At 39.1% G+C, this 16,321-nt stretch overlaps 1 protein-coding gene across 7 annotated transcripts in view; it reads right to left on the reverse strand.

Moving 5' to 3' along the window:
* The window catches only part of CTNND2 (catenin delta 2), a 696,862-nt gene that overhangs the window by 71,628 nt on the left and 608,913 nt on the right, over positions 1-16,321 (reverse strand). For all 7 annotated transcript variants that reach the window (XM_074826001.1, XM_074825966.1, XM_074825976.1 and 4 more), the window contains one exon: positions 3,731-3,881. In XM_074826001.1, the coding sequence (XP_074682102.1) occupies positions 3,731-3,881 (151 nt within the window). The remainder of the gene's footprint in view (positions 1-3,730; positions 3,882-16,321) is intronic.

A 16,321-nucleotide genomic window follows, 5' to 3' on the forward strand; every position in this document is an offset into this window, starting at 1 on the left:
AGAAGCAGCAGGTCTGCAGGTAATCCTCAAGTTAAAAATGACATTCCTGGGGGAGGGAGAATAATGGCATATCCTCAAATTAAGGCAACTATATGGTGTTGAGGGACACAGAAGGGTGGGTTTGTTATTTTACTTCCTTCTCCTTCCCCTTTTTTTGAAAGAGAGAGGGAAAGAAAAAGGAACAAGGAAGGAACATGGGGATGACATAAGTGCACAGAGGTCATCAACCAAGCTCTTGGAGGACCTGTGGGACAAAAGTGATTTTCTTCTAAGTGAACAATCAAAAGCAAAAAAAGGGTGATTTTTAGCCAACTCAAGGGATGGGGGGAGAAGCTAACGGCCCTGTGGAGAAGTTTAGCAGAGACAGAACCTGTTTTGAGGAAGGACAACAAGCCTTCCAAAATGCTTTCAGAGCACATGAAAAGAAGCAGGAATATGCTGGGGTACCAGAGGGACACAGGGAAGCTGTGCAGCCTAGACTGCTGAAACCAAAGAAGAACAAACCAGTCAATATCAGTAGTGGGTCTTTTCAAGACCCACAGCTCCACTTCCCTCAGCTATGGCGCTGCTGGGAGAGAGAAAAGGCCAATAAACCTTCCCATGGGGTACACTCTTGGGAAGCAACATAGAGTGGGTACTATTTCATGCAGACAAGCCTCCTGAAAGGCGAGTGGAAAATGAATGTGGTCTGACCGTGACCAGGAATGCACCTGGACAGTATGCCCAAGGAGGGAAAATTGGGTGCTGGATTACCTAGTGACAGTACTAAGTAGGCCACGTCTGAGTGTAGTTTAATTTTGGGAAGAAGAAAGATGAATATGCCTACTGTCTCAGCCTAGAGACACATTGCACAATGCAAAAGCAATGGAGAAGGAGAAAAAGAGGGAGCATGCGTGGAATGAAACCCAGGAAGAAGACCTTGCTATAAATAGAGTAAATGCTGTTATGGGGATGGCTCAGATAAATTATCAGAGAAGTCTGGCACCAACCTTTAGCAATATAACAACACACTTGATAGATCTGTGTGAAAAACAAAACAGATTGGTCAACTCAATGAAGTCTAGAACGAAACTTCTGGTCATTTAAAAAAAAGCGTCTTTCTGTTTGTTTTGTGGTTCTGTACAGGTGAGTCTGAATTTTAGCAAGCTTTCCAGATGCCTCAACACTGATTTATGGGCTGCTTGGCAGCAGCAGAAAGAAATATTTCATTCTTTGGCACATTTCAGTAAAAATTTGTCAGCCAGAAATAGACCACAGCACCACTAAAAAGAAAGCTTTATAGACGCATTAAAGAAACCCAACCAACTCAATTCTATTTATGTAGTTCTACTATATATATAGTTGGAAAATTCACCTTTAAAAAAGGTTATCTTAGGGGGGAAATTCCAGTTCATGAGGTAGAGTTTCTCACCACAAGGATATGATGCACAAACAAAAACTACAAGGAAGAAAGATAAACAGGATGTTGATTGTGCTTAGGCAGAAAGATGTTTTAGTGACTAACCTGAAGAAGCCCCTTTTGAGTCCTTCTTTCCATAACAACAGCTAAGTCATTGTAGAATATGCGGAACTGCAATATTCACAAAAATGGAACACCTACAATATGAGTTGAAATCCTTGACCACTCCAGGTGTTCAGCATTTCTGAAAATTAGCTCTATGATATGCCCTATTTGCTAAAAGATATTCAGGAACAAGAGAAATAATGACCATTATTACTGTTTCTTTTAAGTTCAACGATGAAAGTCAAAGACACGAACACATAAAGATCACAGCTGAAACGGTTCAGGAATTATAGTCGTAACTTCCCTGTCATATTGGCATGTTCAGACTTTTTTTTTAAACTGCAGCAAATTTGTATTGCAGTTATGAAGTGCAATTCCTCAGAATCATCCCACGAATAACTTAAATCTGAGCAGTACTGTACAGCCATTACAAGTTGGCTACATAAATATATTAGGTAATTATTTTCAAGAGACTTCTTCCACCTTTTTTAAGTTCATCTTTGTTTATATCACGTGTTCTTCAAGAATTTAATAAAATATTAAAATGTTGAGGTTGTGCAAGCTCATTATGCATAATTTACCCAGTATTTTGACTGCCACATCATATTAAGACAGTTGAATTTCATATGCATTGCCTTGCTTTCTTAAATTAATTTTGCAGATTTGGGAAGGAAATAAAACTTTCCATTAAAAAACAATAATCAGAGTACAGAAAAGACAACCATATCTAGTCCAATTCATGGCGTTACGAACTATGTTTATACTCTGTAAATTCAACTGTAGAGTTTCTTGTGATGTCAGTAAGTAGGGATAAGAGATCACAGAAGATAACTCAGTATGAATATGGTTTGTGAAGCCTGTAGAGGAAGTCCCACAAATAAAGGAAGAAGATGTTAAATAATAGAGACTATGTCATGCTGTAGACTGAATGTGGAGGTGGGATCATGAGAGAAAAAACAAAAGGTCTGTTACTAATCCAGATTAGATGGCCTAACATACTTGCTTCAGCAGTAAATTCTACTTTAAAATTCCTAGAAATCAACAAAAAACCACTAAGAACACATATGCAGCATCCTGCTTCCTGAAAACTGAACACAATATATAGAACAGATTTAATTTTATGCCAATTTTATCAACTATAATGCAAGCAAAAGCTGAATGAGCAGGCTGGTCTTACAGGTAAAGCATCAGTCTTGAGTTCAATCCCTGTGCAATCACAGGAGGTTTACACTATTCACCAACCCCTACCTCTATTTGCTTTACAACATTTTGTCATTGAAGTCTCTTTAGTTCGTACAATACATGAAAGGAGTGATTGCCTTGTTTTAACTTGCAGAGCACTGCTGTAACAAAGCACTAACCCTGAGGTATCACTGGATACAAATAATAAAACATTACTATCAAAGTATCTATTTTTTGAATTCTGTAATTAAAACCACAGGAGGAGAATTATTCTGTAATGATAACAAATGAAGAAGTTAGCCAAAATGAATTAAAAATATGCTCTTAACATACAGAAGTAGAAATAATTTTGTCATGACTGCTGAAAAGTTCAAAATCAAGGAAGGGATTATTTTTCAAGGACAGAACATGAAAATAAAAGTTCAGTGATCCACAGCATTTTTATGAATTTCAGCTAAAAAACCCTAAACAAAATAAAAAAAAACCCTAAACGCCAAGACGTATGCTTACCATACCATCAGAATTCAGGGGCAACAATGATTTATGTAAATTACTGTCCTCTTGCTTAACTGCATATGTGTTTGTGAATCAAACATCCAGTTCTCTTGCTGGAGCTACTAATCTGCCCAGTAAATTCCTGGAAGCATCTTAAAATCTTTATGAGTTCTCACTTCATGACCCCAAAGTTACTTGCAATAGATAATATGAAGATCAGGAGTGGCTGCTCTGCTTAGATCCTTGATCTGGAAGATGCAAGTGCTACTGCCAGCCTAGGAATGAAGTGCTAAAGCAGAACAAAGCCATTGCTTTTCTTATGGGAGATTACAGCATGACAGACCATGAAACACTGCATGATGTTTAATTAATCTAACAATTCCTTGCAATATAGCACTAAGCTGTCACATAAATTCTGAATATGACACATTAGAGAAAGAATTAAAGAAATTGTCCTAGAAATAATTGTTTTCATTGTGCTCATTCTGCTTCAAACTGGAAAAAAACCCCAAACCCACAATATATATAGATTGTTTAGAAAAAACATACCTATTAGCTCCTTATTTCTGACATCTAAGGCCATGTTCCGTAAAGCTGTAGCGACTGCACATACCACCCGGTCATTGTCTATTCGAAGCAGTTCCACCAGGATTGGCAATCCTTTTTCTTTGCGGACAGCAGCGCGGATGTACACTGACCACTGTAAAGACACATGGGAGAGCATGAAGAAGAAAGTGAGAAATCCACTACAGAAAGCAAGGCATCTGAGGTTATAACAGATACAAAGGGGCAACAGAAGCATGTGGCTGCAAACTCAAAAGAGGGGAAATGCATCTATGATGCTAGGCAACCACTTGATTTGAAAATCTGCACCATTTTTTTGTGGTGGCAGAGAAAGTAGATGATGAATTGACTTTACTCCTAGCACACCTGGTTACATTTTCACAGCCCAAGTCTGCAGGGCGCTTGCTTTGCATCAACATTTCCTATGCAAAATCTAATGATGCTTTTTCACTGCAACAGAATTTATATTACAAAATATATATTACAAAACATGTTCAAGAGTTCTGAGTATTTCTTTATTATTACCATAAGAACTATTCGGTCTAAAAACATGAAAATGCTGTTATATTTTCTCTTTCAATTGTCAATTTTTTCAGAAGGAAAAATAAGGACAACTGTGCATCTGGTTTTGGTACCTGCAGTAGACCTAACCGGAAGACTATTGTACATCGAGGAGCTAGAGATTCCCTAAGAGTTGACCTGAGAGAGGCACAGGCCTGTGCTGTGCTGCCTGTACCACGTGGCCGCAGGATAAACGCAGCGGCTGATTGTATTGGAGAAGCCTGTAGGCATCTCCCACCTGGCAGCTGGTCATGACACCACTGGCATGCCCTTGTCTTTATCTCAAAGCGAAGCAGCATGTTCTCATATGAACATTCTTATTGTTTGAAAGTAGAAATGATGAATAGTTTACTTCTAAGAAAATCCTCTAAGAGCTCTAAAGACTATCATGCCAGTGAACCCCTCTGTGAATGGGTTCTGTGCAGTGTGCCGTGACTAGGAGGTCCATCCAATGCTGCACAAATTGGGGTTCCCAGTGTGTGAAATGATGAAAGATTAACTATGCTATCCTCCTTTTCATTCTACTGTTAGCTCCAGAAGTTGGAAAAAATGTAAACAAGACCAAAACTGTGACTTTGTCATTTTAAAATCTATTGGGTATTGCCAAATTTGAGATGTTTGGACACCTGCAGGATGTGCAAGTCTTCCCAGCACAGCCCACTTCAAAACAAGCCATTTACTCGGCATATATTCCTTCCCATATCCTGAACCCTTCTCTGGAATTTTCATAAAGTTCACATTCATGCTCCTTGTACTGATAGTTGAAAGGAATTTATTGAAGCAGAGCTTCTCCTCCTTTCAGTGCTATGGCATGGATGCTTATCCTGCCATTGTACCTGGGAAGTGAAGACAAAGTTCTGGAAGCCCTTAGCCTTTGAAATATTTCAAATACTTCAGAAACTAGGATGACAAGATTTAGGATTTTCAGATCATGGTGACCCTGCTCTTCTGACAAACCCTCCTTAAAGAACAGTTAGATCACACCTTAAAGAATGGTTACATCACAACAGCATTCCTCCATAAAGAGTAAAAACAAATTCCATGAAATAAAGCATTAGAAAAAGGTAAGCACACTCACTGTCAGCAGACCATACTTAACCTCTGCATACAGTCTCTATTTACCACAGCTGAAGTGCTCACTTTAAAAGCTAGCATCTATTTATATTATAGACAGGTGCCCTGAACAGCAAAAGCCAGAATATATTTTATGATAAGAACAGTAGATATGGAGACAGACAAGGGCTGCAATGTTGCAGTATCTGGAGTGCAAACTGATTCCAGGTGATGTCATTCAGGGGAAATTGGGAAAAAGGAAAAGAAACCAGCATTTAAAGAATATTATTTTATTATTTCTCCTCTGTAGTAACTATGCATAACAAAAGCCAGCTGGATGAACTTTGCTATAGATGAAAGTGATAATGGTTACGATAAGCTTTTAAGTCAGGTAAATGGGACATGGGGTTCTTGGCATCACTGAGCACAGTAATATAGTATGTCTAAAACATAAACATGCCATCATTTTCTGCTGCAAAGGAAATAGCTCTTAGGTGAGAGAACTGGTAGCAAGATTCTTGACTGATTTCATTCTATGCTCTCTCCTCCAGTCTCTTTTCTCGAACCAGTGTATAGGACGATTGTCAGGTAAAAAAGTAAAACACATAGGACGATTGTCAGGTAAAAAAGTAAAACACATCTTAATGAACAGTGAGTTTAATAAAAAGTATCTGCTGAAAAATAACTTCTTTCCTATACCTTGATTTTAATAGGGTATTAAATATAAAAGATGCTATGAAAAAACCAAGTTAATCTTCCTAAGCTTCCTGTTTTAAAAAACATGTATTTACCTGCCAGTTAAACACACTCTCACCTGCAGCTGGGAGTACCCAAAGCAATAGCTCTTTGCACTTAAAAACTCCCATCGCTGTATTTTCTACACCTCTCCCAGGGGAGGCCTCCACTGTGTCTGCTGTGATTACAAGGTGACTGCCAGAGTAAGAGTTCATGGTGGCCATGAGAACATTTTGAGAAAGGACTGAGCCTGTCTGGGTGAGGTGGGAGTTCAAGCTACCAGACAGTATACTGAAAGATGCTGTTGTTCACTGCAAAAGTACATCACACATGTAGCACCTCCAATACAGATTACATGGGGAATCAGTGGGGGTGTTTGTTTTTTAAAAAAAACCTTGTTTGTGTCTATTCAATACCAGAGAGAATCTAAAATGATCTTATATATTATTCACTATATTATAAAACCCTCCATATTAAAACCTCAGTAAACAGTTTTCCTTTGATTTTTTTTAGTCAGCTATCAAGGGAAAACACAAGCACTTGTTTTACGAAACCCAGGTTTACAACAGACTTCTTGGGTTGCAGTATTTTCATCATCCATTCCAAAACAAGAGTTTAAAAGAAACAAATTAAGAAATGTTTTTTTTTTTTTTTTTTTTTTTTTTTAACCCTAGGGAGAGCGGAAGACATTGTAGGAGAAACACTGAAATAACTCGGTATGGAAGAAAAGAGAAAATATAAACCTCCTTACTGAATAAATGACATGTAAGCCTTCAGTGTCTGTAATGAATCAATTAATTTGATCACAATAGTAAAAAATACAGCTCCAAAGTTTTCATAGGGGAAAAATCCAGATGTAATGTTTTACAGATGCACATATGCACACACATACATAGAACAATGGGAGAAAGAGGGAAAAGTATTTATGAAACCTCTCCTCTCCCCTGCGCATTCCTCTCTCCCCAGCTCTCTTTTTCCAGAGGATGTCATCCGCTTTGGGAAAAGTTCACAGACTCCTCAATGTGTGATATGCTATCATTTCATCTGCTTTTTCAAGTCATGCACCTTAGGCAGAAAGACAGAAATGTCTATTAATTGTTTCAACAGTCTCTGGAGAACTTTCCATGTGGAAAGTGGTAAGAACTGTCTGTGTCTCTTTCCTTAAGCTGCCAATTAGGACGAGTCTCTGCAAGCAATTATGGTGCGCTGTGCAGATTTCAGGAACGCTCAAATTGAGATGCCTCAAAATGGCTATTTTATTCTCGCAGAGAATGGAAAAATTGATTTGCTCTTGCATATACTGATGATCCTTTTGTTTGCCTAAAGCCATCGTGAAACGGGTCTGCATTTTCACACTGCAGGTCAATTGCTAATATGAGCTCAGTGAAGTATAAAAGGGAAGAGATGAAATATCATAAAAAAGAAAAGAGACAAAGGGTTTGTTGTCTATCAGTAGGTAAATGAGGCACTCTGCCAATATTCTTGATCATCCTGTTACTCCACAAATCAGTGGTAGTGTCAACGACCAAATAACTGTTCAGTTTGTAAAGAGAAAGGGCTCCTATGGGAACAGCAAACACTCTAGAGGGAACAAGGAGACAAAAAATAAAAGAAAATCATTATTGTTGCATCAGATTGCAGCTAAATTATCAAAGACAAGCACAGGAACCACAATCTGTGCATGAATACTCTTTACAGATAATCGAATTCGGGGAGCATAACTACTATACATCACTTTGAAGGTACCTAGTGCATCTCTAAGTCCACTTTCATTAGTAGTTCCCTTTTTATTTTTGTCATAGTAATTAAGCAGAAAAATACAGTAAACTGGAAAGTTATTTTTTAGTTTGTCACAGTTATTATTATAAAAGACCCTTTCCAGAGCTGAATGCCTCTAGGGATTAAGATTAGATTACGTTGAAACTCAACAAGAGTAATTAATCTAGATAAAACTTTTTTATTTTTTTCAGAAAAATTGAAAAGCATTTGGGCAGTTGACTCCTTTTAGTGTTTCATATGATTTTGTTTATTTTCCTGGGAAGCACCACCACAGGAGACCAAACTAAAAAATGAAGAAATTTCCAGCACAAAATGAGAAAGAAAAAACCCCACCAAAATAAACTCACAAAAAACCCCCAAGGAATACCAACAATTGTATACGCTTGTTATTTTGAATGGATTCACTCTCCTGCCAGTGTTATTGGGGTACCTCCAGAATATTTCACTATCACATATTTCAGTTTTGACTAGAATTTGCATTGTATTGGTGCAGTTCAACACTGTGACTCAAAGACTATTGAGATATCGAATATTAAAGGGAATTGCTGAGACATAAACTACAAAATGAAAGCCAAATCAGGGCAGCAAGCATGACAACGCAAACTAAACTACCAACAGAACCAGAAAGATTAGAGAGACTCAGAATTTGCTAGATGTTTAGAAAGGGGCTGTCTGTTAACAGTAGTGGAACAATAGACTGTGAAAGAGAACTGCATGTTGAATAATCAAAGATCAATGAGTAATCAAAGATCAGTATTCCTCTTTGTCTGATCATACTCAATGTAATACATGCATCAGGGAAAAAAGATAATATTTTTACATTTTTACATTCCATTTAGAAAATTACAGATCTACTTTACTCCAATAACTCTACCTGACAGAGAACAAGGCTCTGAAATCTTGGTTATCTTTTTGCCATTTCTGAAGAGACCGAGCACTTCCCAGGGACTTTCTGCTCCCTGACTGCAGTGCTTTGTTCTCAGAAATGATCCATTCTGGTAGGCCACCAGTAAGTTCTCCACATCTTTGTGTTGGGACAACAGGAAAGTATTAACTGGTTACTGTCCTCTTGCTCCATTACCTTAGTCAAGTTTAAAGAGAAAGGAAAAAATCTGGTGGGTACAGATATATTTACAGTTAAATAAATAGAGAAAACTAAAATGGTGTTAACAGAAGATACCTTAAACGTCTGAGGAAGGTAAAGTTCAGATGGAACTGCCCTTGCACCTCATCATTCTTGGTTCTGCAGCACAAGTATGTACTGTGTATTCAAAATGATCTGAGAGCCATTACAATGACTTCTCCCAACACTGTACCTAATATAATTATAAAAGAAAGGCTTTGAGACAAAAGTGACACATCTCATGGGAAGCAAATGGACTGAATATAGAAAGGGATTACTTTGAGCATGAATTCACCATGAGCTACTGTGCTCCCATTCCACAAACTGATGTCCATGCTAATCTCCTCATGATGTCTACGATATAGGTGTTTGCAGCAGCAAGTCTTCCTTCTTGAATATCATCCTGTCCCTGAATCTTTGTCTTCCTTCCTATAGAGCCAATGTGTTTCCCTGTATTAACTGATGCTGCCTCATCTATGTGGGGGAATTCCTTCCAGGTAAGAATTCCTGATAGAATAAACCATTGGTTATTTAAAAAGTTTGTCTTTGTTATTATGTGATGTGTTATAAGCATCCATCCTGTCACATAAGGATTCATAATATCAGTATTTTGGAGAAAATGAATGTAACCCTTTTCACTGTAATCCAAAAAAACTTTCTCCTGGAACAGCTCAATGAAACTCCAAAGGGTTAATATGTAAAAATCAGAAAAGTCTGGCAAGGAACCCACAATATGTCCTTGCCTGATAAGAGAAAGACTGATAACCTAGACGTCTGCTGCTTTAGACAATAATTACTCATTATCTGCAAGTGTCTGGATGGTAAGAAGCTTGAAACTGTTTTCATACTACTCTTTGAAGTAGCTGCACTGACCTTGTGACTGAATCAGTCCCTTTTATGTTTTCAGTTTCCTTATCTAATAATTTACTTAATGGAGCTCTTGCTCCCATGAGAGTCAGATTTCTCTAGGATAGAATTAAGAAAATAAATGTAGTTCCTTGCCTAAGGACAAAGACCCAGATTGCATCTAGCTATCTCACGAGATCAGGACAATGACCCATAAACCCCATTCACATGGGTATTGTACCTGTTGGGGATCAAAGGCAGGAACATTCAGTTGTCTAACCAAAGCCTTATCATTCCCTCCTATGATCAAACATGGAAGTGAAAGGAAAGGAGGTAGAAAGAACTAGCCAAGGAATGCATGGCCTCATGCAATTGTAAGACTTAAACAGAGCTGCACTTGCTCCTGATGTTGAGCCCAAGAAGTAAGGAGGGGGGTCAGCAGAACTGCTACCTTGGACTTCTGGAGGGCAGACTTTGGCCTGTTTATAAGACTGGTTGACAGAGTCCCTTGGGAGGCAGTCCTGAAGGGCAAAGGTGTCCAGGAAGGCTGGATATTCTTCAAGCAAATCTTAAAGGCACAGGAGTGGGCCATCCCTGTGTGCTGAAAGACAAGCCAGTGGGGAAGATGACTGGCTGAACAGAGAGCTATGACTGGAACTCGCGATGAAAAAGAGAGTTTATGACCTTTGGAAGAAGGAGCAGGCAACTCAGCAGGACTACAAGGATGTTGTGAGGTTATGCAGGGAGAAAATTAGAAAGACAAAAGCCTGACTAGGACTTAATCTGGCTACTGCCGTAAAAGACAAAATGTTTCTATAAATATATTAGTAAGAAAAGGAGGGCTAAGGATAATCTCCATCCTTTATTGGATGTGGGGGGAAGCACAGTGACACAGGGTGAGGAAAAGGCTGAGGTACTTAATGCCTTCTTTGCCTCAGTCTTTAATAGTAAGTTCTCCAGGTACCCAGCACACTGAGCTGGAAAACAGGGTTGGGAAGCAGAATGAAGCCTCCATAATCCAAGGAGAAATGGTTATCACCCTGCTATACCACTTAGACACACACAAGACTATAGGGCTAGATAGGATCCACCCAAGGGTACTGAGGGAGCTGGCGGAAGTGCTCACAAGCCACTTTCCATCACTCACCAGCAGTCCTGGCTAACCGGGGAGGTCCCAGTTGACTGGAAGTTAGCAAATGTGGTGCCCCTCTACAAGAAGGGCCAGAAGGAGGATCTGGGGAGCTACAGGCCCATCAGTCTGACCTTGGTGCCAGGGAAGGTTCTGGAGCTGATCATCTTGAGTGCCATCATGTGGCACATACAGGACAACCAGGTGATCAGGCCCAGTCAGCATGGGTTTATGAAAGGCAGGTCCTGCTTGAATAACCTGATCTCCTTCTATGACAAGGTGACTCACTTACTGGATGAGGGAAAGGCTGTGGATGTTGTTGACCTAGACTTTAGTAAATCCGTTGACACCATTTCCCACAGCATTCTCCTGGAGAAACTGGCTGCTCATGGCTTGGACGAGTGTACTCTTTACTGGGTGGCTGGACCCAAAGAGTTGTGGTGAATGGAGTTAAATCCAGTTGGTGGCCAGTCACAAGTGGTGTTCCCCAGGGCTCAGTATTGGGGCCAGTTCTGCTTAATATCTTTATCAATGATCTGAATGAGGGGATCGAGTGGATCCTCAGTAAGTTTGCAGATGACACCAAGTTGGGAGGGAGTGTTGATCATTGAACTGCTTGAGGGAAGGAAGACTCTACAGAGGGATCTGGACATTCTGGATCAACGGGCTGGGGCCAACTGTATGAGGTTCAACAAGGCTCAGTGCTTGGTCCTGCACATTGTTCACAACAAGCCTGTGCAATGTTACAGGCTTGTGGAAGAGTGGCTGGAAAGCTGCCTGGAGGAAAAGAACCTGGTGGCTTTGGTCAACAGCTGGCTGAATATAAGGCAGCAGTGTGCCCAAGTGGCCCAGAAGGACAATAGCATCCTGGCTTGTATCATAAGTACTGTGGCCAGCAGGACTATGGAAGTGATTTTACCCCTTTACTTGGCACTGGTGAGACCGCACCTCAAATACTGTGTTCAGTTTTGTGCCCCTCACTACTGGAAAGACATTGAGGTGCTGGAGCATGTCCAAAGAAGGGCTGTGAACAAGTCTTATGAGGAGTGGCTGAGGGCACTGGGGTTGTTTAGTCTGGAGAAAAGGAGGCTCAGGGGAGACCTTATTGCTCTCTACCACTACATGAAAGGAGGTTGAAGTGAGGTGGGTGTCGGTCTCTTCTCCCAAGTTACAAGCGATAAGACAAGACGAAATGCCCTCATGTTGTGCCTAGGGAGGTTTAGATTGGATATTAGGAAAAATTTCTTCACCAAAAGGTTTGTCAAGCACTGGAACAGGCTGCCCAGGGAAATGGTTGAGCCACCATCCCTGGAGGTATTTAAAAGATGTAGATGTGGTTGCTTAGGGACATGGTTGAGCGGTGGACTTGGCAGTGCTAGGTTAATGGTTGGACTCAGTGATCTCAAAGGTCTTTTCCAACCTAAATGGTTCTATGATTCTATGAACTAACAGACACTCAGGAAGATGAAGCTGGCCATCCTGTCATTAAAGCAGATGAGGGAAGTTTGTAAAGCCTGAAAAGTAACTGGGACAGAAGACTGGACACACAGAAGGGACTAACCAAGTCCCAGAGAAGGTCTGCTACCTGTTCTAATATTAGCCATTACGTTGCCAACAGAAACATAGTAGATCTTGTTTCCTGGTTTTAAATGATATGTATTACTTATATAAGTTATGATAGTATTTTAAAACAAACCAGAATCACATAAATGTGAATTCTGTGAATGAAGGAATTATTTTTAAGGGTTTGACAAAACTAAGGAAATCTTACTAGTGGTGACAATACCGTGCTTTTAACTGCATGTAATGGAAAAGATAATACTGTAGGATCAGAGGCAATGGGAACAAACTGAAACACAGGAGGTCTGCAGGACATCGGGAAATGCTTTTTCACTCTCAGAGTGACCAAGCAGTGGCTCAGGTTGCCCAGAGAGGTTGTGGAGCCTCCATCCTTGGAGACGTTCAAAGAACCGTCTAGACATGGTCCTGGGCAACTAGCTCTAGGTGCTTGAGAAAGGGGTTGGAACCAGAAGACCTCCAGAGATCCCTTCTGACCTCAGCCCTTCTGTGATTCTATCAGTTCACAGTAACAGGTATTGCAGAAATGTCTCTGGCAGATAAACTGCAGCCTAAATCTACAGACAGACATAGCAATATATAGATATCCGAATATCTCCTTTCTTTCTGAGAAGGAAATTTTTTCATAAGGGACATAACCTTGGATTCTTGACATTAACTCTAGGACATTTTGCATATAACTTTTTACATGCTCAGAAGATTTAATGTATTAATAGCCTATTGACCAAGATGAAAACTAAAAAGAACTTGCCACTTTTATTCCCACCATCTAAGGAAAAATACTGATGCCAAACTACATATAAAAAGATCTATGGAGACTTCCTTCTACAGGATGAGTCTTGTAATTTTATACCTCATAATTTTTTTAATCCAAGGTATTAAAATAAATGATATGAGGTTGCAGAAAGGACTTCAGGTTTGAAGTGTTATAGTGAGAGAAATTTCTTAGTAAGCAGGCAGGTGTCTTCAGAATACAGCTGAGTGAGCCAGCAAACCTCCTATTTTTATTTGCACATTTTTGCACAAACTTGGTTAAACCCAAATTAAATGGCAAAGAAAACTAACAGAGCTCCCAATGAAAGTCAATACCTAATGGGAAATAAAGAGACTCCACTGCTTCCAAAGGCATGTCTCAAGCCTTATTTGTGCAGGCAAAACTCCAGCTAAGCTTGATGAGGAATGTATCTCCCTAGATTTTTATTTCATATTACTAAGGAGTTTTAAAATACAAGTTCATATTAAGTATAATTAGAAAAAGTCTACTTTCGGAAGAAAATGTATCTCAGAGTGGCAATGAAAGAAAGTCCAAATCAATGGCCATCCTTTTTATGCATTGCTCCTTCTGCTTCTGGGAAGTTTAGGATACAGTGGAATTGCCCTGGTTATGATTTGATGGGAGAAGATATTTTGGGAAGCAATGACTCCTCTCTCAAACAGAAACCCACACAGTCCCAGGTAACAGCTGAGTTCTGCAGAAGATACAGTGCTGACAACCTGACCTGTCGGCCATAAACCCCATCAGGAGGGGGACATGCACTGACCAATTACTAGTACCACAGGCCACTGCGCAAAGCGGAAGTTAAAGTGGTATCCTGGCAGTGATGTGGAAAACTTTAATTTGTCAAATCTCCCCCCAAAACTTACATATTTGGCTGTCTCCATATATGTATTATTCCAGAAGAGTCGTTCATATTTTGCATAGAAGCATCAAGTAAGTACATGAATAAAAAAAGAGAGACCTGTAAAGATATGCATGTACTTTTCCATGAAAGAAATGGGTTTGCTTCCTGCAGATTCCAATACGAGTGTCCTCCCTATGCAATGACATCTTGGTGCGGAAGAGCAAGATGAACAAACTTCCATATTTGCCTGAAACAGCCTCTTCTAAATTGAGTTCTGCTTTGTATATAAGCTGTCAATCTCTTCTTCAGAACCATTTCAGAACCTTTGATGAATATACATCAAAGTCAAGATACTCAGATGTGATCTATCCCAGGTTAAATTTTCACATTGAAAATATCCTTCCTCATACCTCAGCTCACTATCCTGTCTTATTGGTAAACTTTCATTTGTTAGTGTATTTCTTACCAATATGCTCCTTTTTTGATTTGTTATAGATTGTCTTGGTTCTAATTATAATTGCACAGACCAAATATTGTATTAGTCATTGCAAAAAAACCCAAGTTTACTTTGCAGATGGGTAATATATGGCAAGACTTTGGTCCAAAGTGTTTTATCTTAGCACAGAAAGATGATATACAAATGTATGTATGTCACATTTTTTTGTTGGTATTCAGCTTTAGAAGGAATTCCTGCAAATGAAACAGTGCTAAAAATGTCCTACAGATAAAGATTTATTATGTGCATGTGTTGATTTTATGTGTATGTATCAAAGAGAAACTATATTCCCTGAAATGATGAAAACTTTCAGCCTCTCTCAGCTATTAATCCTTAAAGCTACATATTGCTGCTTTCTTTTTGTGTTTGAAATTTTCAAAAGCAGTCTAGGGGATTTAGACACATATCGTCTGTTAATTCTAGTGGCAGACATTTATCTAAATCCCTCCCATATTTTTTTATTTTTTACAAACTATTCAGGCTTCCTTTTATCTGCTCACTTTCCCTTCATAATGGCCTATGTTAAAAGTGTTACCTCTTGGTCACTGAAGAGGATTAGACAGCTTTGTACCAAAGGAACCAAAAGGGTCAAATGGCTAGGAAAGAATTATGTGAGTCTATCAACTGTATTTTTTTCCAGAAGAGACCGTATCTTCGGAAGTGTGTGAGCATGCCTGGTGCACTGGCTGTCTCATATATTCTGAGATTCTTCTGGCATTAAAATAATGCTAGTTGGAAAAAACCCCACAATTGCTATTGCTATTGCTATTAATATCAACATTATTTATTTTCATGCAGTTAGCTCTTTTTCTCTTTCAGTCCATCATGAAATTCTTCTTGAAAGATTTCAAGTTACAAAAAATAACAATCTTTTCCCATTCTTTACACAATTACAATTTCTTGGAGGAACTAAAAAAATGAAAATCTCCCTTAGGAATAACCTCTTCTTTTAAGAGTTTTCTCTTTTATTTCAGTCATTTTATATCCAGAATACTGTAGCAGTGGAAAAGAAGAGGCCAAAAGGTGGAAACATCAATGCTTATGTAATCCCCAAAGAAGATTATTCCCCTCACAAAAATGGCTAGTATGACATGTGAAATTAAGGATATTCATTCTGTGTCTGCACATCACTTGTAATGAAATTGGTGAATCTTTAGAAAAATAGAGCAACACGAGAACAGCTGAGCTTTTCCCATGGTATCAGTGCAGATAGTATTAAAGTTCTAATCAGTTTTTCTAACCAACTTTTTCACTTGCCAAAGAGCTCTGCAGAGCCTTCCTTCCTCTCTCTGTACAATTCTGCCAACTAAAGGATGACAGGTATACAGATTTATTAGAAATGGGAGAAGGGGCATCACTTGGATTTGAACACTGCTATTAGTCCTGGCAAGTATACATGCATTGTTTTCTCATTTGGACCAGGGGGCTACACCCATTCCTGGATGGATAAAACACATTTATCACATTTCTGTGCCAGGATTACACAATCTGATGTGGTCTACAATATGAGAATAATAAAAGTATAATGATTTTCAGGCACAGTGTATATGTAGCACTTCATAGGACAAAAATCACTGGACAGATACTTTGTTATTCATTTCATATGTCATTGAATGCAATAGTCAAAGGAATTGTATAAGTTTGATAGAACACA

Source organism: Strix aluco, chromosome 1 (genome assembly GCF_031877795.1).
Source record: "Strix aluco isolate bStrAlu1 chromosome 1, bStrAlu1.hap1, whole genome shotgun sequence".
Classification (NCBI taxonomy): Eukaryota; Metazoa; Chordata; class Aves; order Strigiformes; family Strigidae; genus Strix; species Strix aluco.